The following is a 26,303-nucleotide window of genomic DNA, read 5'->3' as shown; positions in this document are numbered from 1 at the left end:
GTAAATTAGATTTTTTTTACATTAGTTTTTAATACAGTAAACTGTGGTGTCTTGTAGTACAATGTTTATATAGCTGTATAACACTAAGTACAGTATTAGGTAATTTGTTGATATTTCTATAGTTGTTGTATTACCACAACAAACGCAATTACCACAACAGATTACTTATATATATATATATATATATATATATATATATATATATATATATATATATATATATATATATATATATATATATATATATATAAGTAATCTGTTGTGGTAATTGCGTTTGTTGTGGTAATACAACAACTATAGAAATATCAACAAATTACCTAATACTGTACTTAGTGTTATACAGCTATATAAACACTGTACTACAAGACACCACAGTTTACTGTATTAAAAACTAATGTTAAAAAAATCTAATTTACACTACAGCACCCTATTTTATCTGTATATATATATATATATATATATATATATATATATATATATATATATATATATATATATATATATATATATATATATATACACACACAGATGAAGTCAGAATTATTAGTCCCCCCCTTTGAATTTCTACAAAAAATATTTCTTAAAATTTTTCCCAAATGATGTTTAACAGAGCAAGGACATTTTCACAGTAGGCTATGTCTGACAATATTTTTTTCTTCTGGAGAAAGTCTTATTTGTTTTATTTCGGCTAGAATAAAAGCAGTTTTTAATTTTATTGAAACCAGTTTAGGGTCAAAATTATTAGCCCCTTTAAGCTATATTTTTCAGTAGTCTACAGAACAAACCATCGTTTAACAATATCTTGCCTAATTATCCTAACCTGCCTAGTTAACCTAATTAACCTAGTCAAGCCTTTAAATTTCACTTTAAGCTGTATAGAAGTGTCTTGAAACTATCTAGTTAAATATTATTTACTGTCATCATGGCAAAGATAAAATAAATCAGTTATTAGAAATTAATTATTAAAACTATTATGATTAGAAATATGTTGGGCTAATAATTCAGGAAGGTTAATAAACCTGACTTTTACTATATATATATATATATATATATATATATATATATATATATATATATATATATATATATATATATATATATATATATATATATATATATATAATTTTATATGTGAAATTTTATTGTTTGTTTCACCAGTGATATTTAACAGAACATTGAAATTTTCACCTTATAAAAATATATATTTAAAAAGACTAAAATTGAAAGTCAATATTATTAGCCCTCTTAAGAACTTTTTCGATCAACAGAACAAACCACTGTTGTCCAATGGATGACTTAATTAACCTAACTTGCTTAGTTAACCCAGTTAAGCCTTTAAATTACAATTTAAGCTGTATAATATCGAACAAAATAAGTAAAACATTATGTACTGTCATCATGACAAAGTCAAAATAAATTAGTTATTAGAAATGAGTTATTAAATGTTTAAAAATAAAAAAGTAGTCTTAAGAGCACCTACACATATTTAAAAATATATATACTTTAGACTTTGGGATGTTGTGACAATGCAACAAAAAATGAGAACAATTACTTAACTTTATTATTAGAATTGAAAAATTAATTAATCTTTTCTTAATCCCTACAGTGGGACCGGTCTGTCCAGTAATAGGGTCCCGCAGGTCCATATGACTCTTCCACATGACTCCGCAGTGCTGTCCGTCAGACTGTCGCAGCATAAACTCAGACTCGACGTCATCTTCTCTCTCTTTCCCCCCCAAGTCCTCCAGCGGAGAGGAGCAGCGACCGCAACGCGAGGCCGTCCTACACTTGGGAGCCATTCGCCAAAATGGTACGTTATTTTACCGTGTCATTTCACCAGGCTGCGTTAATAATGTCCTAAATGTTATTTTAAAACACCCTCGTACATTTAGGACGCACGTCTTCAGTCGTTTATGTAATCTCATTTTATTCCTCTGTCTGTGACGTAACGACAACCTGCTTAAAGAAGATTCTGGTGAACACTGAACTTGAATTGTCTCTTTTACATTTAATTAATTTAACGTCGTCGTTATAAAATAGGGAACGAGAATGACGTAACCTTATTGAAATAGACGTCATTTTATCCTAAAACAAATTATACCGGATTAGTCGCGATTTCATTTAGTTCGTCGTGTGACAGCCGTACTGCGGAGACATGAAACGAATAACCACACGCGGTTTGGTCGATCTTTGTTTTTAAGTGAAAGTAAGCCACGTTATTTTAGGGTTATGGCTGCACACTGGAATAACGTTGCCCCGTTATAAATAGCGCGTTCACGCCCACCGTGCTGTTCTGTGCGCGTATTAAAGTTTCATGCGCAGACACCGAGAAAGCCATGACTGTGGAGGGATGCTGGGTGCAAATAGAGTTATTGAAGTGAAGGGGCCGCGATATTGTTGTTTTTGAGTGACCAGACAACTAAGCACTTCTTAATCAGGCCCGAGAAGCGTGTTATTGGCTGAGTGTATCTCTGGGCAGCGCCTGAGCTGAGGAGACTGCAGTACAGAAAGTGCGCACTCATGGTACACGCTGTGCTTCACTGCACACTCTTATACGAGTTAAGATACATATTTGAGAAAACAGCACTTAAGTCAGCTATTACTGTTAGGGTTTAAAGCATAATACGTATTAGAAATGGTTGCAATTTTAAGCTGTACAATTTGAATGCAACAAAATAGGCATTGAAACGTATTAGCCCAAGTTTTAAAAGAAGGGACATGGTTAAAGTGGAATTTTTGACTCAACTTCACATCATTTCATTATTATTTTTAAATAATAAACTGTAATATAATTTCAAAAGGCCTATTTTATTCATTTTTTAACTTTTTTAGAATTATTTTACTTTGTGATTTCTGTGGCATTCCTAGATAAATATTCACTGCATTACTTTAGCGTTGTACTTATCCTTATATTATTATTATTATTATTATTATTATGTAGCACAATGCATACAGTGCAATATATAAACAGGTTGGTTTATATTTACATCACATAATTTCACACACAGCCACACAAATGACAATGAATATGGAAGAAATTAAGTGGCCAGTTGAAAAGTTTGAAATAAGTGTGATTTTTAGTTATGTGGTGTTGAAGTAAAACATACCTTTTACTTTATTCTGTAAACAACTGATGACATTTAAAATTACTTGTATAAAATAGCAAGAAGGTGCTATGTTTTAAGACATTTATTTATTTATTTTTAGACTACACAATACCAATATTTTTTTTAACTTCAGAAAGGTTAGAAAATAATTTTTTTTTATATTATAACTGATTTTCCTAAACACATTTGTTAATGACTCGAACTCTAATTCTTTAGTTACAATATATATATTTTTTTATTTTACAAAATTATATTTGTATTTTTTTTTTATTGCGCTCAAGTATTTTCTTAAATACTTTTAACAGTATATTAAAACATGGGCTTAGTTGGTCTGTCATAGTTTTTTGTGTTTCCATAATTTGTTTTGACATCATTGTCCCGCACACACAAACACACTCATATTTACTCCACAATAAACACTTGCCTTCGTCTCTCAGGTGAACTTCACGGTTGACCAGATTCGGGAGATCATGGACAAAAAGTCCAACATCAGGAACATGTCTGTGATCGCCCATGTGGACCACGGCAAATCCACTCTCACTGATTCCCTGGTGTGTAAAGCTGGCATTATAGCTTCTGCACGTGCAGGAGAGACCAGATTCACTGACACCAGAAAAGATGAACAGGAGAGATGCATCACCATCAAGTCAACGTAGGTATTCCTGTTTAAAAAGACTTATTCATGCCACAAAAAGGTATTCTACAGAAAGGATATGTCATCAGGTATGAAATGTAATATCAAGGGACATCTGGGCTACTTTTGGCATAATATACATCCCCAAAATGTCAAATAAAAAGTACATCTAGTAAAAATGAATCATCCTTCAAAAGGTCTGCATTTGTTTGTTGAATTGATATATTTTATTATAATGTTATTTCAGTTTGTATGCTCCTGTTAATAACCATAATACAAGTTCAGATTTGTATTTTTATGCAATAAGTTTACATTTATGTCAGCTAAAATTGTGGAAGCTGCTGTGTATTTGTAAGGTTTTCTTTTAATATAGACATCTTTACTGTAACTTGATGCATCGTTGCTTAAACAAATTTATTACATTTTTAGGGGGGAAAATACTATCCGACAAACGATCACAAGCATTAAAAGTGTCTGTATGTGTGTTCTTACAGGGCCATTTCTCTGTATTATGAGCTCAGCGAGAATGACTCAGCCTTCATTAAGCAGTGCAAGGATGGTTCTGGCTTCCTTATCAACCTGATTGACTCACCGGGACACGTTGACTTCTCCTCTGAGGTGACAGCAGCTCTCAGAGTTACAGATGGGGCTCTTGTCGTGGTGGACTGTGTATCAGGTAAGAAAAATTCAGTTTAGGAAATCAAACTCAGACTTTGATTAAATAAATAACATTCATACAATAAGTTTGATGTAATTCAGTAGTAGTATACTGTTAGTGAACATCCCAATTCCACATACGCTACTGAAACATGCAGTTTGATGAATATGTAAACATTTCAATGAAAAGAGACATTTAACACAGCAGTTAAGAAAGCATCTGATCATGAGGGGTGGGAGAAAAGATTGTACAGTACAGTGATTCCGCATAGTATCGTGATATATTCTGTGGCAATACCATATAGATACACAGATGCTCAAATTGATATATTGCCAATATAAATTACTTATACTATTTGGTTGAATAATAAATCACTTTGTTTTCTGCTGAGCAGGCTCACCTTAAGTATCTAGTTAGTGAAATAAAAGTGGTGACACAACAGGATAAAAGATTGATCAGGTTTTCATTAAAGCGCTGGCCAGTTTGACTGCTCAACAATTCTATTTTGCTCAGGAATGCCTATGTTGACTTTGAAAAGATGAAGGGAGATAAACAGAGAAATGTTGCTGAAGTTTTCCTTTGGGGACATAGTGTAAATGGTAAAAAAAGTAATAAATTGTAATGTACACTACCTGACAAAAGTCTTGTCGTCGATCTCAGTTTTATGAGCAATAAATAATAACTTGACTTGTAGTTGATCATTTGGAAAAGTGGCAGAAGGTAGATTTTTCCAATGAATCATCTGCAGAACTGCACCGCAATCATCACAAATATTGCAGAAGACCGATTAGAACCTGCATGAACACAACATTCATAGAAATCAGTCAAGCTTGGTTAAGGAAAAAATCATGGTTTGGGGTTACATTCAGTATGGGGGTATGCAGGAAATCTGCAGAGTTGACACCAACATCAACAGCCTAAGGTATCAAGACATTTGTGCTGCCCATTACATTACAAACCACAGGAGAGGACAAATTCTTCAGCAGGACAGTGCTCCTTCTCATACTTCAGCCTCCACATCAAAGCTCCTGAAAGCAAAGAAGGTCAAGGTGCTCCAGGATTGGCAAGCCCAGTCACCAGACATTAACATTATTTAGCATGTCTGGGCTTAGATGAAGGAGGAGGCATTGAAGATGAATCTAAAGAATCTTTAAGTCATTGCAGATGATGTATGGATGCAGTCCTCCAAGCTCATGGGAGTCAAAAACAATATTAATTATTTTTCCACTGCTCCATGACTTTATATTCTATACTGTAAATAACTTCTGTTAAGTTAAAAGACTGTTGTCTAATCAAAGTCAGACCTTACTCTCCTAATTAAATTAAAAAAAAAAAAAAATCAAGGCACTCTCATAGTTTATTATGATAAAATAAGCATAATCTAGAGGCCTTTTATATCAGCCACTTCTGATATCAAAACTTGGATAGGCGACTAGACTTTTCTAGTATATATCACAGAATTTCAATAAATTTAAAATCGTAACATTATTGTATCGTGCCACAAATATTGTGATAGTATCTTATTGTGGGGACTTCCATGGGTGATTCCAACCCATAAATGACTAATAAATTCTCGTTTATTTATAGAATTAAATTAAAATTTCGATATAATCAGCTCTCCGGGTTTAATGATTTTGTTCATGAATAATTGTGCATGACAGACTGAGCAGTAGAAATGAAGCTTGAGCCCTTGTGCTCATGTAACTGGCGTATCTGAAATCCACTTTTTGTTTTGTTTTTTGAGAAAATATATCGAATGACTGATTTTTGTTAATTTCACCATTCACTGAGTCTTTAGCTGATGAATGATTGTACATTGGATGGTTGTATGATGACAAGAACATCTATACTGTTCTGTTATTGCAAATTTATAAATAAATTTATTTGATAAATAATTACAATAAAAAATAAAATGTTGCTTCAAGCATATTGGTGCTTGTCTCATCTATACAAATGTAGGGCTTGAGATGTGTCTTAAGAAAGCAAATTTAAGAATCAGGTTGGGGCCAAGCTGGAGCGCTCACTCTGATGCCCCCCGGTTAGAGAAATTCCAAATTGAATTAAAAAAAAAAAAAAACGATTGCAACTGGCTTAAGATGGGCAATGAAAATTCGGGAAATGCAATCAGCAGAACCTGGGGATTTAAAAAAAATAACAATAAAGCAAATTTTAAAAAGGAGAAATCTGACTTGCTTTGCAGGTGTGTGTGTGCAAACCGAGACTGTCTTGAGGCAAGCTATTGCTGAGCGCATCAAGCCTGTCCTGATGATGAACAAGATGGACCGTGCTCTCCTCGAGCTGCAGTTGGAACCCGACGAGCTTTTCCAAACCTTCCAGAGGATCGTGGAAAATGTTAACGTCATTATCTCAACCTATGGCGAAGGGGAGCATGGACCAATGGGAAACATTATGGTAACAGATCAGTTGAACTTAAAACTGACAAGACAACTTGATACATTAAACACTTTAGTTATGTTTCTTACTGTTTTCTTGGGGGATATTAGGTGGACCCTGTGATTGGGACAGTAGGATTTGGGTCAGGGCTCCATGGCTGGGCTTTTACCCTGAAGCAGTTTGCAGAGATGTATGTGGCCAAGTTTGCTGCCAAAGGAGATAAGAAAAAAGGAGATCTTCCTCCAACAGAAAGGGCTAAGAAAGTGGAGGAGATGATGAAAAAGCTGTGGGGAGATAAGTAAGTGTTGTAAAAGAATAAGCATTGGATAAATGTAAATTGCATGCACTTTCCAGTGTAAAGGCTGTGAATATCAAGTGAATCAAGTCATATTTTTCAGGTATTTTGATCCCTCTTGTGGAAAATTCAGCAAAACAGCAAACAATGCAGATGGCAAGAAGCTTCCTCGCACTTTCTGTCAGCTTGTCTTGGATCCAATTTTTAAGGTTTGCGTTAACAGACAGTTCTTCTTATTATTACTTATCTCATGCTACAGATATCCTCTAATATAAACTTAACCCACAGGTTTTTGACGCCATTATGAACTTCAAAAAAGAAGAAACCCAGAAACTTATTGAGAAACTTGAAGTGAAGCTTGATGCAGAAGACAAAGAAAAGGAAGGAAAACCTCTACTCAAGGTGAAAAACTAAAACATCATCTAAGAACATTGACACCTGAGGGATGACTTCTGTTGGTGACACGTTGTTGTTTTGATGCTTCCAGGCTGTGATGCGCCGCTGGTTGCCTGCAGGTGATGCTTTGCTACAGATGATCACCATCCATCTTCCTTCTCCTGTCACTGCCCAAAGATATCGCTGTGAACTGCTTTACGAGGGTCCAGGAGATGATGAGGCCGCCATGGGTGAGTCTCAGCACTGCAAGGTGTTTGACACTGACCCTGGAGACCAGTGTTGGGTTTTATCACTGTAATTAAGTTACTTAACTCAGGAAAAAGGAAAGTAAGGGATTATTTTCTGCTTACAGTTACTTATAAAATACTTGCTTTAAGAACTGTACATAAATGCAAGAGTTCTGTTAAAATAAATTCAGAAAAGCAAAGATATTATGTTTTTGTTTGACAAATACGTTTCAGAGAATAATTCTATCTTTCAACTAAAGAGGGTTATATTTATCGAGACAATTGCACATGCTTAAGAATCAACAAATTGGATTAAAAAATAATGACAATAGATTACGGATGAAATATGCAGTTAATACTTTTAAATTAGCTTTAAAAGGTACATTTTTATTAGATGTAACAGTGACGGCTGTTTTCAAAGCACTGATTCATGAAGCTTTGAAACCTTTATGAATATTTTATTTCAAATCAGTGGTTTAGGGCTATCGCCCTGTGACAATCCACTAAACAGGTTTCATGGTTGTAGAGGTTTCATTGAGACGAAAAGGAATAACACATATTATGCAGACACAATATTTAATATTAGACAACATTTTATTCCATCGCTAAAGTATAATTGTTAAATATATATTATATATTTTTATGAAACTAAAAGGCACTAATTCAGTAAAATTTAAAAAATTAAGTTTTTTTTCCCCATTTGCCTATGCACTGAGATTATAAGTAATTGAATTACATTTTAGAAAAAGTCACTAGAAAAGCAATTTAAACATAATTTGAATGATGTAATTTGTAATGAATAATTTTTGAAGCAACTTACCAAACACTGCTTTTCACATTCTTCTATTGACATTCCAGGTATTAAGAACTGTGATCCTAAAGCTCCTCTTATGATGTACATCTCCAAGATGGTGCCAACCACCGACAAAGGTAGATTCTATGCCTTTGGTCGTGTCTTCTCTGGTATCGTTTCTACAGGACAGAAGGTGCGCATCATGGGTCCCAACTTTACACCAGGGAAGAAGGAGGACTTGTATTTAAAGCCAATCCAAAGGTTGGCTGTACTCAATTACAGATATAATTAATCTTTATAGATTCTCAGTGCGTTGATCAGATCATTGTGAACACAATGTTCTCATTGTGTCCTCCTCAGAACTATCCTGATGATGGGTCGCTATGTAGAGCCCATTGAAGATGTGCCATGTGGGAACATTGTTGGTTTAGTCGGAGTTGACCAGTTCCTTGTCAAGACTGGCACCATTACCACCTTTGAAAATTCTCACAACATGCGTGTTATGAAGTTCAGTGTTAGTCCTGTGGTGAGAGTCGCTGTGGAGGCCAAGAACCCAGCTGATCTGCCAAAGTTGGTGGAGGGTCTCAAACGCCTGGCTAAGTCTGATCCCATGGTTCAGGTGAATATCTGAGCGGAGTCATAAAACTGTATAAGCAAAATTCAACCTTTCCAATAACAGTTCCCCATTTCTGCTAGTGTATCATTGAAGAGTCTGGTGAGCACATTGTGGCAGGTGCTGGTGAACTTCATCTGGAGATTTGCCTAAAAGACCTTGAGGAAGATCACGCCTGCATCCCTCTGAAGGTAGAGTTTGGATGGCAATACTGATAAGTGTACAGATATGTTTTACTTTGTTTTTCAACACTAACAGCCGAAGCCTATTTTTATTGCAGAAATCAGACCCGGTTGTCTCCTATCGTGAAACTGTCAGTGATGAATCAGACCAGGTTTGCTTGTCCAAGTCTCCCAACAAGCACAATCGTCTGTACATGAAATCTCGGCCCTTCCCAGATGGCTTGGCTGAGGACATCGACAAGGGTGATGTGAGCTCTCGGCAGGAGCTCAAACTGCGAGCTCGCTACCTAGCTGAGAAATACGAATGGGAAGTGGCAGAGGCTCGTAAGATTTGGTGCTTTGGACCAGATGGCACAGGACCTAACATCCTTGTGGATATTACAAAGGGAGTTCAGTATCTGAATGAGATAAAGGACAGCGTAGTGGCTGGTTTCCAGTGGGCAACTAAAGAAGTGAGTAAAGACAGGTTGCCTCTTTCTACCTTTGCTTGAACATTTTTAGGGTTTAAATCATGATAATGAGGCACTATTCTGTGTTACTTTAATAGGGTGCACTCTGTGAAGAGAACATGCGGGCAGTCCGGTTTGACATTCATGATGTGACTCTCCACGCTGATGCCATCCACAGAGGAGGTGGTCAGATTATTCCCACAGCACGTAGAGTTCTCTATGCCTCAGTGCTCACAGCACAGCCCAGGCTCATGGAGCCCATTTACTTGGTGGAGATTCAGGTACACATGTCGGATTCTGAAAACAGAAAAATGGGAGTGCATTTTTGATGCCAACAAGAATTCTTTTCTTTTCTCCTCCAGTGCCCAGAGCAGGTAGTTGGTGGCATCTATGGTGTACTGAACAGGAAAAGAGGCCATGTGTTTGAGGAGTCCCAAGTGGCCGGGACACCTATATTTGTTGTGAAGGCATATTTACCTGTAAATGAATCATTTGGTGAGTTACACTACCCATATGACAGCAGCTCCAAGCTTGTCATTGAGGTCATTTCTGTATACGACAATAAAAAAAGATTATTAATGCACTCAAACATATATTTGAGCAATGGCAAATGTTAGACATACTTGAATTAATATATTGTGGATATTCATCATTTGTGCCTTGCTTTGCTTCTGTACAGGTTTCACAGCAGACCTGAGGTCTAACACTGGCGGACAGGCTTTCCCTCAGTGCGTGTTCGACCACTGGCAGATTTTGCCAGGTGACCCCTATGACGTAAACAGCAAACCGAGCCAAATCGTGGCTGATACCCGTAAACGCAAAGGTCTGAAGGAAGGCATCCCAGCGCTGGACAACTTCTTGGACAAACTATAAAATCCTTCAGATTGTACATGGTGATTCAAGCTATTAACCTTACAATGTTAACGTGATGACTCTGAAGTATGGCATAATGTTTACACAGAAAAATCTATCAATAGAGCTTAAATTAAATATTCAAAGCTGCACATAAATAAATCAGCAGCAAACAGAATCTGAGCACGTTAAACATGAGTGGATGTGTCCATAAAGTAAAGCCAATACAACACTGCTATCTGGACTTAATAAGTCAACTTTAAAATATATTTTTCCAGATGAACATGAAATAGCGCTCTTATCACTGTGTATTGGTTTACATGTTTTAGGATGTATATGTATCATCTCGAACTCTGGCAAAGAACCCAAGAGTCTAAACAGTTCTGCCTGTGCCATCTTTAGTGGAGAGCTACACGCATAAATAAAACTTCAGCCCTGACCGGAAAGGACAATAAAACACTGTATCAACATTTACAGCACATTATTAGTTGTTGTTGTTTTTTTACATCCATCATATGATCATCTTTATTATATGACAAGGAGGAACTAAAAGAAATAAACAACTCCTCACATGCCTTCAGCTCGCTGTACAGCTCACAATTCAATAAGATCAACTCATGTCTATTAGGTAAATTGCCATAAGCAATAAAGTCTGATATTGAAGACAAAACATACGCTTGCATTGTGCGATTCATTTCCTATATCAAAACATTGAAGGATTTTGTTGCTTCATTTTTATTACACATGTAGCTGCAGGTTTCCCATCCAAAATCCATAAATCCAAAATCCCATCCAAAATCCCATCCAAAATCCATAAAATTAGACAAACGTCAGTTACAAATGACAGTTTCTAATGGGAATATGTTAGATGTGTCGAGATATCAAAAACAACTTCCTTATAAAATTAGATTCCAAATCTGATGGCTCCGTAAAGAATAACCACAAACAAATGAAAAACTTTAAAAAGCCTTAATATCAGACAAGTGAACCTCGTAATATACAACAAACATTTTTTATTGCTTTTTATTGTAACAAAAATAATTGCACTGCTGAAATAGACGAAACCTAAAATGAGCTGCCGCTGAAAACCTCATTCCATTTCAACTGCAGATCCGTTGACGCAACACAAGAGTGACTGAGACTAGAGTGCTGTTTTTTTTATGTGTCTGAGCTTTCCAGTCCACTTAGTTATGCCATTTATTTTGCTTTGCGAAGAGTCATTGTTTAACTCATAGATTCCCCAATTCAGGAGACAACCGCTTGATTCAGATTTGAAATTTAAAACAGCATTGTTGCTGACCAAGATACATCATTCAGAGACCTTCATGGCAGTCCTCGTAAAACAAGATTCTTGAGGTCCATATTCAAAAGGTAGAATTGTTCTTTGCTTGCCTCGAATGCAGTTTGTTTTGTGACTGGCTGATCACGCTGCGCTAACATTCAGTCCAGGGAGATAATGTCTGATAGACCTGAAGATCCTCCAGTGATGACTCCTGTCTCATGACTCGAGCTGCTGCTGTGGGTTGCTGTCTCGTACTGAGCCGATGAGGAAACCAGACTGGCGCTGGTGGTGGCACTCTGAAGGCTGCTGGAGAGGCTGTCTAAAAATATGGGCCCTCTGAAATGCTGCTGAAGAGACCATAAAGAAAACAAGTGGTTAACAGCTGTGAAATCATACCGCATGCAATCCCAGCATTGCTTTTAAAGAACATACCTGAGGATCCCCTTGAATCAGAGAAAATAAGTCAAGACCTTTGGGAAAGATGTGTACAGTAGGACAAAAGTTAGTATTCATGTTAAAGCTAAAGCCTGATTAAAAGCATTCTTGGCAGACTGGACAAGTGCGTACTTTGCATATCTGTGGGAATAGTGGACAAGGAGGAATGGTGGAATGGAACAGAGTAGTCCGCTATTGAGGAGGTCAGGTATGAGGTGTCCAGCGACTGGACATTTGGCACCCGAACAGTTGATGGCTGGTAAGTCAAAACGCTAAAATATAAGGAATCAAAACATTACAACTGTTAAACAGGAAAAACAGCTAAAGTGCTAAAAATACTGCTGATGGGATTTAGAATAAAAAGATGAAAATGTGTGCACTTAAATGCAATTGTAGGGGCTTCCCTTTCAAATGCAAATTTATGGAAAGCCAGCATTTACATCAATTGAGCAACTAAGTTTACCAAGGTTTGCTGTAGTAAATTAACTGGTAATTGCTCTAATATTTTACGTCCAAATGAAAGATACAATTTGCATCCGTGACGTAAGTGGACTACCCACAGCTGATTATCATTGGCTTTGTTTGGCAGGCTAATTTGCTGTGCTGGTCATTATGAAAATGAGCTGCAGCATCTGCCCTTTGAAACATTTTGGCTCTTAGAGTGCAACAGAACATAATACACTTTCATTTTTAAAGATTTGATATATTCACAGTCAGCGTTGGGGAAAGCTTCTTTAGAAAGTAATGCAATACAATATTGATTTACTCAACAACAAAGTATCTAGTTGTGTTACTCAGCTACTTTTTATGGTAATAATGCGTTACGTTACTTTTGAGTTACTTTTTTCTAACTTGGATGAGGCTTGATATGTTTCAGAACTTGCAGGGTTTTTTTTAATGGAGGAGCTCTGCAATGAACAACACTCTGTATATCCTTCATTTACCTTTATAAAACACATTAAAAAACTCCCTGACCGAGAGCTCTAGATGCTGTATTTAGATTAATGAAAACCTAAAGCAATGTGTTTTCTACTTTTGTACTTTTTGTCTTCTTACTTAAGAATACTTCCATCGCAAAATATAAGGCTTTGCCATCTTCATTTCTGCCTGTTCTCTCATTGAGAACAGGATTCAATGTGACTACGTTCATTTTATTTCAGCTATTTATTTTTTTTAAAGCAAATTAATTAAACTAAAAATTAACTTGCATTACTATTTTCAAAAAGTAACTCAAATATTATTACTGATTTTTAAAAGTAATGCGTGACTTTACACGTCACTTAGAAAGATTATTATGTAACTCACATTACTTGTAATGAGTTACCCCCAACACTGTTCAAGCTACTTGCAATGGTTTATAAATAGCATTTATTTAATTTATTTGCTAGTATTTCAAGTTTTCCCACCACCACAATGAATAATTTGCATTTAGTGTACAGTTCTGGGCTTCTTTAAAATGTATACACAAAACTCCAACACTTAAAGGGATAGTTCACCCAAAACTGAAGATTCTGTAATCCTTCACTCAACCCTTCACTTTGTCACAAACCTGTTAAGAGTTTCATTCTTCTGTTAAACACAAAATATTTTTAAAAAATCTTAAAAACAGGTAATCCATTGACTCCATAGTATTTAGTGAACCATACTTTCATTTTAGGGTGAAATACCCACTTAAGATGGTGGAAAAAGACACATTCGATCAGATTTGTCTGATCATTTGATTTGATTTTAGTAAATCAACACAAACAAACCCTTTGCTGTGCATCTCCTCAGCCTTTGACATGTATATACAGCGCTTCTTCAGAGGAGGATCATCCTCTTCATCATCAGACGAGCTCTCTAGTGTGAGATCGATTACATCTGCTTTTTTTGTACTGCTGGTTTCTGGGACTGACACCACTGCACTTTGTCGGACTGGAACAGAACCTAAAAAGCCATGAACCACTTTTAGATGCATAAAAAACACAGAAATATACCTTTCAACCAGTAAAACCTTAACAAACAGAGACAGAGCTCACACACTTTTTAAACAGCAATAAAACATACAATCAATTTTTGAGATGCATGGAGATGATAATTTCAACGTCTCCTTCTTTGGTCTCATTGGACACCAAGTCCCATCTTCCTGAAACTGGATTTCATCAACATCCGTGCAGTCATTGAGTATTTCCATAAAGAGCCTGACAAGTGGAAAGTTTACAAAAATGCATATTACAGTCAAATAATTGAAGGATTTAGAGTGATTTGATCTACAGTGACTATAAATCTCACCCATCTATAATCAAACTCTCATATGTGGCTTTTTTGTCACAGACGGGACAGATCCAGGTGGGCTTTTTCTCATTCATTTGTAGATACAGAGCAGCATCAAAGCACTGCAGATGAGAACAGGTGACAGCTCGGCAGGGTACCGTAAGGCGCATCTTTCCAAGCTATAAAAAAAGATTTGTTAATTATTAACATTTTTTAGCAGCAGTCTTAAAATAAATCAATAAATCAAATATATACAGAACTTACAGGGCACATGAGTGAGACTCGTAAACTAGTTGTGGCGATTTCACTATCAGGGTCTGCTGTCAGTTTTTCTTTAACTGTTTTAAGTGTAAAAAGCAGGCGATTTAGTAAGTCATTTCATTCTTCAATTTTAATAGCTAATTTACATAATTCAGGCAACTAATCGAATAGATGTATGAGTATATAGAGGAGTAACAAATAAAATAACACCACATTGTTTATTATGGTCATATTTCTATTCAAATTTGGATTTATAATTTCTCAACCGTGAGAAATGCGGTCTTACTCAATGCTCTGGAGTGGTCAGGGTTTCTGATTCCCTTCATTCTTAATCTCTGCAGTAACAGTGGAGAGGTCAGCTGCCGGACCAGGTAAACAGACATGGAGTATGTCTGCAGAAAACAGAGAAAGTACAAACAAATGCTGAGCAAACAGATCTGACTCAAGCAGTGGATGAAATGACAGAGGTGACATTTCTTCACAAACCTTCCCAATTTCAGGAGCCCATGTCACTACTATCTGATTGGGTACTGCGGAGGACAATCTGACCAGAGACGTGATGTTCAGCGGTCGGCCGGGTCTTTTTTGCTCCACACCATTCTTAGGCGGTGGTGCAAAGCCCTGTGTGATAACCATATCAGATCAGATCAGCAGTTATTTAAAATGCCGTTTTTAATATTTAAATGACTTTGAATAAATATTCTGATATATTTCTAATTTAAACTTTATATTTTAAAAAGTAATTATCAAGTTTACGAAACACATAATGGCACAACTGTGTTGATTAATAACTGGATACAACACAGATAATATCTTCCATTCTAAGGGAGAATTATAACAATTTTATGCAATTAAAAAAGGTTTCATTTGTTGAATATCTCTCAGTGACCTTATTAAAGGGCACCACATTCTCAGATTCTGCTTTTATTTTGATTAAATGGAAAAATTGGTTCATTTAAAGTCATTTAAAATTCCCAAAACATATATGCCAGGTTGCACTACATCTAGCTGTTCAACAACAATAACTAAATATACAGTGTGTCCCACAAGAAATTGCCTGATAAATATGGACCAAAACATCCTAATTGCAAAGGTTCTTTGTGTTCTTCTAGGAAGTCACAGTTACAAGAACTATTTAGGTGTGGAAAACATTAAACAGGAGAGCTTGTTCAATCTTAGTTACAACTTTATTACATACAGGGAGGGGAAACAGCTTCCCATTGACTTTGATGCACAGGCCGTTTGGATAATTGTCCTCTTGTGGGCAGCTGGTTTCAGCTAAACAAAACCTGAACATCAAAAAATAAGACAACTTCAGGACTCTATAATGGGCATTATAGTGGCAACACCTTTGTGCATGCTGTTGATTTCAAGATACAGATTAAAAAAAGCAGCACATTGAATTGACTCTTACCTCAGTTGAATTTGAACCATGTAGTCCCTTCTTCCACCAGGAAGAAAATCCCTATGAAAAAGATAATGAACAGCAAACTCAATTCAAACTATTTGTAAAAGACTGAAGTCACAGTATTGACATCACAAAGAAGAATTTAGTTCTTACCGAGAAATGCAAACCTCCCTCACTTGTTGTGGAGTCAAGGCAAATATGAAGTACTTTTCATTATGAAATCTCTGAACAGCATGGGCACCTTTAAATACAAATCAGCACAGTCTTAAATTAAAGAACAAATACAGTTGTGCACTACAGTCAATAAAAATAAAGTTACAGAAAAAAAAAAAACACATCCAACTCTTTTTGAATCTACACCGCCCGCCTGGCCAGAAAAACAATCTCTTATTGAATTTAGGCAAGAAAGTAAAAATAAAATACAGCGTGGATCTACTGTATGAGTAGAATGTGGACACAAAGGGTCAGATAGCGGAGATGCTTCCATTATCATACAAGATTTTGTCCAAACATAATGCAACTCTTGATAGAAATAAACACTGTGGCATTGTGAAATGTTGTTAAAGCAAAGCTACAATGAACATACACCATAATCTAAGCTAAAGGGAACTTTCAGGTTATTATCTGACCCTGAGGAGAACCACTCTGTCAAGTATACTCCAGCACATATCAAAGATCTTCACATTCATGCAAGTAATGATTAATTCTTTTGTGAAAATGAAGCAGTTTTTAACAATTGGACTCAATATTATAACAATTCTAAATGAAAACTATATACTACATTGGTCCACTGTTGCCAGAAATGTATTAATCATGACAATGAAGATCACAAACTCCTTTACCTAAACCCAATCTCATGATTGCAAAACTAAGGCCATGTCTACACTAATCCGGATAAATTTGAAAACGGAGTTTTCCTCTAAAAACGCTTCACGCCCACACTGACGTTTCTATTAGTTTTCCAAAACTTTGTCATCCACACTGAAACGACTACCAATGCTTTTAACCTGTACTGCGCATGCGTGAAACGTAAGACGCTTCGTCAAGCGTCATTTCCGGCTGACGTTTATTTTCTTTCCGGCTCTTTGAAACGTTGCTGCAAAATGTCAAGGAAAAGCACATAGTTTTTTAAATGGACTGACAATGAAGTAGAGTTGCTGCTTCGAGTAACACATGAATACAAAGTTGCAAAAGAGAGTGGAAATGTAGACTGGGAGACGTGCCAAAACAAATACGCCGATATACTGGACCGCTTTAAAGAACAGTATCCTGCTGATGACGCTGCTTACCCTCACAGTAAGGACGACATCACTAAAATCATAATCACAACGAAAATAAAGTAAACGAATTAGTAACATGACTGAGTGTCACATGACAAAAAACGCGTCATCGTTTTCGAAAGACTCCGTTTTCACAGTCTACACTACGACACGAAAAAGTCTTTTTCAAATTTATCCACTTTGGAGAGCGTTTTCAAAAAGATACGTTTTTGTTTCCTAAAAACACGTCTCAGTGTGGATGGAAGGGCAAAACGGAGACAAAAATATGCGTTTTCAAATGAAACGCATTAGTGTGGACATGGCCTAAATTTTCAGCATCATTACTGCAGACTTCAGTCTTATAAGAAAAATAAGCAGATTTGATGCAACAAAAAAAAAACATCAATTTATTTTTATATATTATATACTACCATCAATGTTGAAACCAGCTTGTGCTAATATTTGTGGAATGTTTTTTTTTTTCAAAAGATGTTCAAAAGAACAGCAGCTTAAAATGTGAATTTTTCATTTAATTGAAATTGTCATTACAATCGCTTTTGATCTATAAAAATAAAAAAAAACTCATTGACCCAAAACTTTTTAATAATTGCAAAACCACCAAAACTAAAGTCAGTTGCTAAACTTTAAAGTTATAATGTGAATGCATTGATTTTTTTTATTTATTTTTTTGCTGTGTTGTTGTTTATTTCACCAAGCATGTGACAATTACCTAGACTTGATGGTTTGATCAAGACATCTAAAACATCGTAAAACGGTAAGGACTTCATCTGCACATCCGGATGGACGGGGGCCATTAGTGTCGTGGGCTGCTGCATGTTCATCATGGGCTTTGACTCATGAAACACAGGTGAATCACAGCTCTCCCGGCGCTGCTGCAGGACGTCTGAATGGTCGGTTGGCAGAGTAAGATCTGAGCTTACAGCCGTGGCACCGCTGTCCAGATGAATGAAGGATTTAATGCTTGACTTTAGTGCCGCCAAATCTTGAAGACCTTCAAATGTCCTTGGATATCTCCGCCGATACAGTTCTTTGATTTTGATCTGCACTGCAGAACTACAACCACTCCTCAGTAGATGCAGAGCCCTCAGCAAAAGTTCATGCTTGCGACCGCTCTTATTCCTTCCAGCAAAACCTAACAGTACTTGGAGCTCTGAGACACGGAAACTTGATACCATATTCTGAAAAATAAATCCAGACAAGGCAACAAAAAAAAAAAAGAAACACCACACATTAGTAAGAATACATTTGCCACAGGTTAGTAAATATAACCACCCTCTATGCCATTTTGTGTACTTTTACAACTTTTGTTTTAAGATTTTAGCAAGACATAAACCTTTGCATCAAAATCAACATGGCATAAGCTTGTGGAAAATGGTTATGACAGTTTTTTTTAAACCAAAAAGTGTCATTTAATTAGTAACCAGATTAATTAACAAAGAATTATGTGTGAAGTGAGGTGACAGCCCACCCAAAAAACACCCTTTCAAGAAACCCCAAAGAAATAAGAAAATCTCAACTGACCCTTCATTACACGGTCCATGCTTGATTGTTCTTACGTGTTAATCCTTTTTTCTTTAATAATCCTTAACAAATGACCGAAATGCATCTAAAATGTTGAGAATAATTCCAAGACCCATTAGATGAACATCGAGAACATGACAAAGAACAAAACAGATGTTCACGTTGATCTCAAGAGAAATCAACAGAACTGCTGGCGGGAAACTTGGTTTACAGCAAATCTGGACAATTCTGAACACTTTACAGGACAGCATGAATCAGTCAGTTATGTAATGACAGATATAACAGCAAGTGTCTAACATTAACGTATCCAGTACACACAGTATACCTTTCTTATGGCATGGTTAACGTTTGTTGGAGCTGAATACGTTCAATTTCAGAAAAGTGATGTATGCATCACACTACTAAAGTGCTTATGTTGAGGAAAATATGAAACAGAAGTCAAGTTTGTTTTGTTTGCCGCAAACTATTTACAGTTAGAGCTTGTAAACAACATTCTCAGTGTGTATATTTTCCATTGTTTAACTTAGCAATTATGATATAAAACGCACGTTCACTTTCATTTACACGCACAAAGAGACTCTGGACACGCTGGATTAAACATATGTCTCCCTTGCAAACACTTCTAATAAATCAAGCATCACCTGTGTGTAAGTTACATGTAAACAATGTCAATAGCTGCCGGACGCTAACGTTAGCTAACAAAAGACCAGCCAAAACAAGTCGAGCAGTGAAGAACGTAAAAACTTTTTACCTGAAGCGAACAGTCGTCAAGTTCAGTTAGGCATTATAATAAAGCGTTTTCATGCAGTCAATGGTGGCAATAAAAGCAGTGGCATTTTGAGGCTGATCTTCAACGTTTGTGTAGCATCTCGAGAGCTAAACGAGTAGCGGGTTGGTGGCTAACAGGCTAACCATAACCCGAATAACGGAGGGATGTCGCGTTTCTCTTTTAACTATGAAGAAACTAACGCATCAAAGGCCAACGGACGGGCATAATAGCATAACATAACGTCAACTGCAAAATGCCTTCAGCATGTGAAAGACGCAAAGAAGTAGCCAGCTATCATTGCACTTTCGCCTACCCGTAACTCCTCAATATCCGCCATTTTCTGGCTGCGCTCATCCTGGCTAGTCCGGAGATGTCGAGTCACGTGACACAGGCTGGTTAAAGGGGTCACGTCGTTCATTTGTGCATTTTTATTTTCTTCTGAGGTTCCCTGATTTGCTTTTCCCCTTACCCATATTTTGGGAATAGTTTCCGTTATTCAGTAATCAACCACAGAATCCTTCGCTGTGAACGAAATTATAATTATTTTTCCACAAGGAGGAGATCATTTAGCCATCGAAAAGTAAAATCCTGTTAATCAGTTCAAATTGTTTATAAACATTTTAGTTCAATGTTATGTTTGTTAATTAGTCTTTTTGGGTGGCAATGTTATCTGCAATAATCTAATCCTAAATATCGCAGATATATTGGAAGCGTTTTTACTTGCATTGTGTGATTCCTGTACTCTCTTTCGCCACTAGAAATGTGTTTTGAAACTGTTTTTCTGAGAGTATGTCCTCATGTAAGCTCTAATGTGATTCCAACAAACCTTTTAGCACCAAGGCAAATAAGATGAAGTAAAAAAGCTGTACAGCATAGATGGGTCTCAAACTCAGTTCTTGGAGGGTCGCCTGCAGCTCTGCACAGTTTTGCTCCAACCATAATCAAACATGGCTTATTCAACTAATTAAGGTATTCAAGACTACTAGAGAGGTGTGAGTTGGAGGTGGTTGAAACTAAACTATGCAGAGCTGTGGCTCTCCAGGAATTAAGTTTGAGACCATTTAGTTTATGCTAGTGGTGTTCCACCAGGGGGCAGCAAAATTCTAAGGGGGCCTCATTCATTCATTCATTCATTCATTTTCTTCTTGGCTTTTAGTCCCTTTATTAATCAAGGGTCACCACAGTGGAATAAACCGCCAAATTATCCAGCATATGTTTTACACAGCGGAAACACCCATACACACTGACATTCCCACCCACACAAACACTATGGCCAATTTAGTTCATTCAATACACCTATAGCATGTCTTTGGACAGTGGGGGAAAGGAGAGCACCCAGTGTAAAACCACACGAACATGGGGAGAACATGCAAACTCCACACAGAATTGCCATCTGACCCAGCTGAGGCTCGAACCAGCGACATTCTTGCTGTGAGGAGACAGTGCTAACCACTGAGCCACCGTGTCACTCTAAGGGAGCCTTGAGAATTTAAAATGGTTAAATAAAAACTTTTTTATAATCCACACATTAACAACTGTTTATGTTGTCTTTGTAGATGTTGGAAATCATTAAAAATATCTAAAATATATATATTATGTTTTAGTATACAGCTTATGATTATAGTAGTGTATAGTTGTATACACTATATACATAACTATACCAAGCCCCATTTAACTGATTAACATGTTAAACAACTGAAAGTCATCCAAATGTTGTAAATGAAGTCTTGGAGCCAAAACTTTGAGAACCATTAAGGAACTGTAATGAATTTTGTCTCACGATTAAGTGTTTTTATAGTGTGAACATACCAATTTAGCTTTTCAGGATGACAGTTACAGTCTGTTGTCCAGCAGATGGAGCTCAGAGCTAATCTACCATCACCAGATTATTGACTGAGGGTTTTCGTTCCTGATCAGACCTCTGTTTAACCCAATGCTTACATTTCATATTCTCATTTACAAATTAGAACAGTTATTAATATGCCCTTATTACTACTGAAATAAAAAATAAATACATAAATGAATAAAATCTCTCCCTGTTAAACAACACATGGGAAATATTTTTTAAATAATTAAAATTTGACAGGCTAATAATTAACACACGTTACAAAATGTCAATTAAAAATGACATCTCAAATATAATACTACTACTACTACTACTACTACTACTAATAATAATAATAATAATAATAATGAAAATATTTATTTTTATTTATTCTTCTACGGGACTGTAGACTACCTGGATCACTGTGGTGCATTCTACAAGATAAATATAAAATTAATACAGGCAGCATCTGCGACTGCTTGAGTTTGTGACCTCCACATTGTTGACTGCAACCTCCACAGTTTTGACTGCAATCCGATGTTTTTGTTTTGCAGACATTGGAAATCTGTCTGTGACAGTATGATCAACAGTAGTTGTGTAATGTAAGTACGTATAATTATAACATTCCAGTGTATTGACAATATTAATAATTTTCAAAACATTTGTGATCATTAGTTTCACCTTGGTATTATACCAATTAAATTTAAACCCATAAAATTAAAATAAACTTGGCCTGAAATAGAATGTTGAATAAAAACCAATGCTTTTATTTCAGTAAGTTGCCTGTCACAGAAAGAGACTGAACCAGAGATGTATTAAGATAACAGTTTATTGTAAGAATGGCAGAATCTAAACAAAGCTTAATGGAGATCTATTGCAGGGCTGATATGGAATGAGCAGATGAATCGGAGGGACCAGAGGAAATATGAAAGCCAGGAACACAGGTAGTGGAACACAGGAAAATCAACGACAACCAGAGGACGGACCAGGAGTAACCACACTAGAAAGGAGAAACACAAACACTGGAGATCAGAGGTGACGAGAGAGGTGGGACTTTATTCATTCTTTTTCTTTTCGGCTTAGTGCCTTTATTAATCTGGGGTCACCACTGTGGAATGAACCGCCAACTTATCCAGCACATGGTTTATGCTGCGGATGCCCTTCCAGCTGCAACCCATCTCTGGGAAACATCCATACACAATCATTCACACTCACACTATGGACAATTTAGCCTACTCAATTCACCTGTTCCGCATGTCTTTGGACTGTGGGGGAAACCGGAGCACCCGGAGGAAACCCACGCGAACGCAGGGAGAACATGCAAACTCCACACAGAAATGCCAACTGACCCAGCTGAGGCTCAAACCAGCGACCTTCTTGCTGTGAGGCGATAGCACTACCTACTGCACCACCGTGCGCATAAGCAAACTTGAATATAGTAAATAACACTGACCATGAGGAGAGTGCAGTCCTTCATACAGCAACAAGGCCAGTCAGAATCAGAATGCAGGTGATCTTGATCGGGGTGATTGTGCTGACTGTGTGTGGTGAGAACCAGGCTTAGCTGTGACATTGCCAATATGTCTTATTCACACTTTTTTAAAAATGGATTATTCACACACACACAAAAAAAAGACAATGTATTGCCAATTTACACACTCTCAGGTGGTTTAAACTATTCGTTTTTGTTGAACCAACAGACAGCTTGAAGAATGACATTTGCTGGTAGCCACTGACTTCACAGTAGAAAAAAATACTATGGAAGTCAATAGCCACCAGTTTCCAACATTCTTCAGAACATCTTCTGCGCAAACTCCTTCCCAACTGAAGAAAGAAACTTAAACAGATCAGAAAAAAGTGTATTGTGAGTAAGTGATGATGGAATTTATTTTTTAATGAAGGTGAATAATCTCTTTAGCATGATGCACTAGCTAAAACAAAAATAAAAACTACTAAAACTAGAAATAATTCAAATAAACAATACAAACAAAAACACAATAAAAAGACAAAAACTTTTAAAACAAAATAAAAATTAACCCACACTATTAAGAGAAGCTAATAATATAAAGCTAGCTCTCTGCAACTCTTATGTGGTCGCCCACTGAAGCTAAGCAGGGCTGTTGCCAGTCAGTACCTGGATGGGAGACCACATGGGAAAGCTAGTTACTGCTGGAAGTGGTGTTAGTGAGAACAGCAGGGGGTGCCCGACCTGCGGCCTGTGTGGGTCCTAATGCCCCAATATAGTGAAAGGGGCTCTATACTGCTCAGTGAGGGCTATCTTTTGGATGAATTGTTTAACTGAGGACCTGACTCTTTGTGGTCATTAAAAATCCCAGGATGTTCTTTAAAAAAAGAGTAATTGAACCCCGACATCCTGGCTAAATTTGCCCACTGGCCTCATGGTCTCCTAACCATCCCCATCATAATTGGCTTCATCATTCTGTCTCCTGTTTTGCTTATTTACTTTTTCACTATCTGCATGAAATTCTAAGGTGACAGCTGAAACATAAAACCATTTTTGTATTTAAGATAAATAAGATTAATAAATGAATATTTGGCCAGCTGAAAACCATAAATACAACAATGAAATCATACGCCTCAGTGAACGGTTTGTGGAGCCAAACAATTCTCCACATTACTTTGTTCATCTAATGACAGTCTGGCACGCACAACTCTTCAGTTAGAAGTAAATCAGAAATGTAACCCGTGATTTATGGACAGCGTGTATGACTCTGCTCTAAGCTGTTTGACAAATACAAGGTTATAGCCTATATATTTGTGATTGAAGAGGCCGAAGGGTGCTGAAGTCCGTGACCTAGGTAAAGAGCCCATGGCATCTAATTACCCAGCCTTTCCCACTTGAGCAACCTGCCATATACGAAAACACTCACACATACAGACACATAAAGACCTGCCATAGGAAAAACACACATGCAGGCGCGCAAACACCTTAGCCTTCTTATTAACCCCAGCTCGTGTTATTGGCAGTACTAGACAGAGACAAGACCCCAATTACTGCTGAAATCAAAGTTGGTCCCGTTAAAGGTGCGGTGGAAGCGTGTGGAGCTTCAGAGCGCTGGAGTGGCTTGTTAGTCCGCTTAGTGCTCGTCCGTTAGGACCCTCCATTTCAAATACCTGTCTCTCAGAGCATTGTTATTCAAACGGAAAATCGAAGAGCCCATGTTGCTCTGGTCATTCTGTCAAGTACACCACATGCTGTGGGCAACGGCTAACAGTAAATTGTAATTTAGTCAAGTTCATAACACCTTTTGTACATTTACCTCATACTTTCAGATAGTGTGGAACTATATCACATTAACTGATTAGAAAAAGATAAAGTTGATTTCAAGCCCTTAAATCGGTGTTACCACACTGTAAAAAAATGATATGATCAACTGGTCCTGACAGCATGTTTTTAGTTGTCTGTAGCTTATTAAACTAAGTTAATCATGTTCTAATTTTATTTGATAAGTTACGCAATCTGTCTTAAGTCAGTTTAACATAATTTAACTTCAATGGACTTTGTACTATAATATAAATTCAAATGATTCATTTGATTCAGTTTAAAAATTTTTTTAAAGTGCACTAAGACCTTTCTCTATGTGATGCATTAATCAGATTCTTTTCAAATTAAAAATGTGCTAAATGTTTATTAACCTTTGAAGTAAAGCACAATATATATATATATATATATATATATATATATATATATATATATATATATATATATATATATATATATATATAGAGAGAGAGAGAGAGAGAGAGAGAGAGAGAGAGAGAGAGAGAGAGAGAGAGAGAGAGAGAGAGAGAGATTTTTTTGATTTTTTACAAAAAGACTTTATTACATCAGTTTTTCATTTCACAAATTTAACTCCACGTCAAATCAAAACACAACTCTCCTTCCACCACATTACAAACAGCATCCCCATAACACCACTGTTGTGCAAAAGTTTCAACATTATTAAGGGCCTTGTAATACTTAAAGTCTATTGTAACTCTGGACCTTACAAATGCTTTAAAAACTATCAAAATCTCTTGACCATGTACATTATCTATTTTGTTTCTTCTTGTAATAAGTATAGCAAGTTTTGCTTGACCAACTAAAAAATTAATTAACTGCCATTTCATTTTTTGTTTCTGACTATAGCCAGCACCCAGAATAAATTTAGATTGAGTAAAATTCTCTCCACATTTAAGGAAAACTCTGCTCAACATGTCAAACAATTGTGTTAAGCGTGTACATTCCAGATAGCAGTGATATACAGTCTCTCTATGTCCACAAAAAATACACTTGTCATCGACACTAGAATTAACAACAGATATGAAAGCATTAACTGCCACAATGCCATGCAAAATCCTCCATTGTAAGTCCCCCACACGTTTTGTCAATGGTGGTTTATATAAAACTCGCCACACTGGTTTTTCCCCCTCATTTAAATCGAGTTTAGTTCTCCACACTGTATCATTCCTTTTGTCTAGAATTTTCTTATTGTACACTTTCACAAAGCATTTATACATTGTTTTACCCTGCATCATAGTTAAATTCACATCTTTTACCCCTTCCAGCTGTAGCAAAAGTCCTGATGTCCCTTTAAAGTCTGGCGTAAGACCAATTTTTGGAAAGGGATCTGCTTGATTCGGGATTATTGACCCGTCCTTCAGTCCT

General features: G+C 36.5%; 2 protein-coding genes across 14 annotated transcripts; one reads left to right on the top strand and one right to left on the bottom strand.

Moving 5' to 3' along the window:
* The first annotated feature begins 1,724 nt into the window (after nucleotides 1-1,724).
* On the top strand, nucleotides 1,725-11,079 carry eef2l2 (eukaryotic translation elongation factor 2, like 2). Its single transcript, XM_692874.11, has 15 exons — nucleotides 1,725-1,810; nucleotides 3,545-3,759; nucleotides 4,236-4,417; nucleotides 6,600-6,811; nucleotides 6,904-7,091; nucleotides 7,192-7,297; nucleotides 7,377-7,490; nucleotides 7,576-7,714; nucleotides 8,570-8,765; nucleotides 8,865-9,123; nucleotides 9,201-9,308; nucleotides 9,398-9,751; nucleotides 9,847-10,029; nucleotides 10,111-10,243; nucleotides 10,428-11,079. The coding sequence occupies exons 1-15, from the start codon at nucleotides 1,808-1,810 to the stop codon at nucleotides 10,619-10,621; spliced, it is 2,586 nt and encodes an 861-aa protein (XP_697966.6). The 5' UTR covers nucleotides 1,725-1,807; the 3' UTR covers nucleotides 10,622-11,079.
* Nucleotides 11,080-11,317: 238 nt separating this feature from the next.
* pias2 (protein inhibitor of activated STAT, 2) lies at nucleotides 11,318-20,206 on the bottom strand. Of its 13 annotated transcripts, none has more exon segments than NM_001326481.1 (15): nucleotides 11,318-11,360; nucleotides 11,399-12,226; nucleotides 12,315-12,352; nucleotides 12,450-12,589; nucleotides 14,069-14,243; nucleotides 14,364-14,497; nucleotides 14,589-14,749; nucleotides 14,835-14,908; nucleotides 15,118-15,223; nucleotides 15,318-15,452; nucleotides 16,030-16,120; nucleotides 16,246-16,296; nucleotides 16,393-16,480; nucleotides 18,229-18,697; nucleotides 20,123-20,206. In NM_001326481.1, coding segments are annotated over 14 exon segments (1,872 nt in total). In that variant the 5' UTR covers nucleotides 20,147-20,206; the 3' UTR covers nucleotides 11,318-11,360; nucleotides 11,399-12,040.
* Nucleotides 20,207-26,303: the final 6,097 nt, after the last annotated feature.

This window comes from Danio rerio, chromosome 5, assembly GCF_049306965.1.
Source record: "Danio rerio strain Tuebingen ecotype United States chromosome 5, GRCz12tu, whole genome shotgun sequence".
Lineage (NCBI taxonomy): Eukaryota > Metazoa > Chordata > Actinopteri > Cypriniformes > Danionidae > Danio > Danio rerio.
Note: the sequence above shows the minus strand (reverse complement) of the source record. Positions and strands in the feature narration are given on the sequence as shown.

Excerpts from the sequence above, each read along its gene's own strand:
- eef2l2 (XM_692874.11), top strand. Across the intron at positions 7,092-7,191 it reads AAAAAGCTGTGGGGAGATAA|GTATTTTGATCCCTCTTGTG; the intron begins GTAAGTGTTGTA and ends CATATTTTTCAG. Across the intron at positions 10,030-10,110 it reads TTTACTTGGTGGAGATTCAG|TGCCCAGAGCAGGTAGTTGG; the intron begins GTACACATGTCG and ends TTTCTCCTCCAG.
- pias2 (XM_005165396.5), bottom strand. The coding sequence starts at position 20,146 with ATGGCGGATATTGAGGAGTTACGG. Across the intron at positions 18,698-20,122 it reads CGGATATTGAGGAGTTACGG|AATATGGTATCAAGTTTCCG; the intron begins GTAGGCGAAAGT and ends TTTATTTTTCAG. Across the intron at positions 14,244-14,363 it reads ATGCATCTCAAAAATTGATT|GTTCTGTTCCAGTCCGACAA; the intron begins GTATGTTTTATT and ends ATGGCTTTTTAG.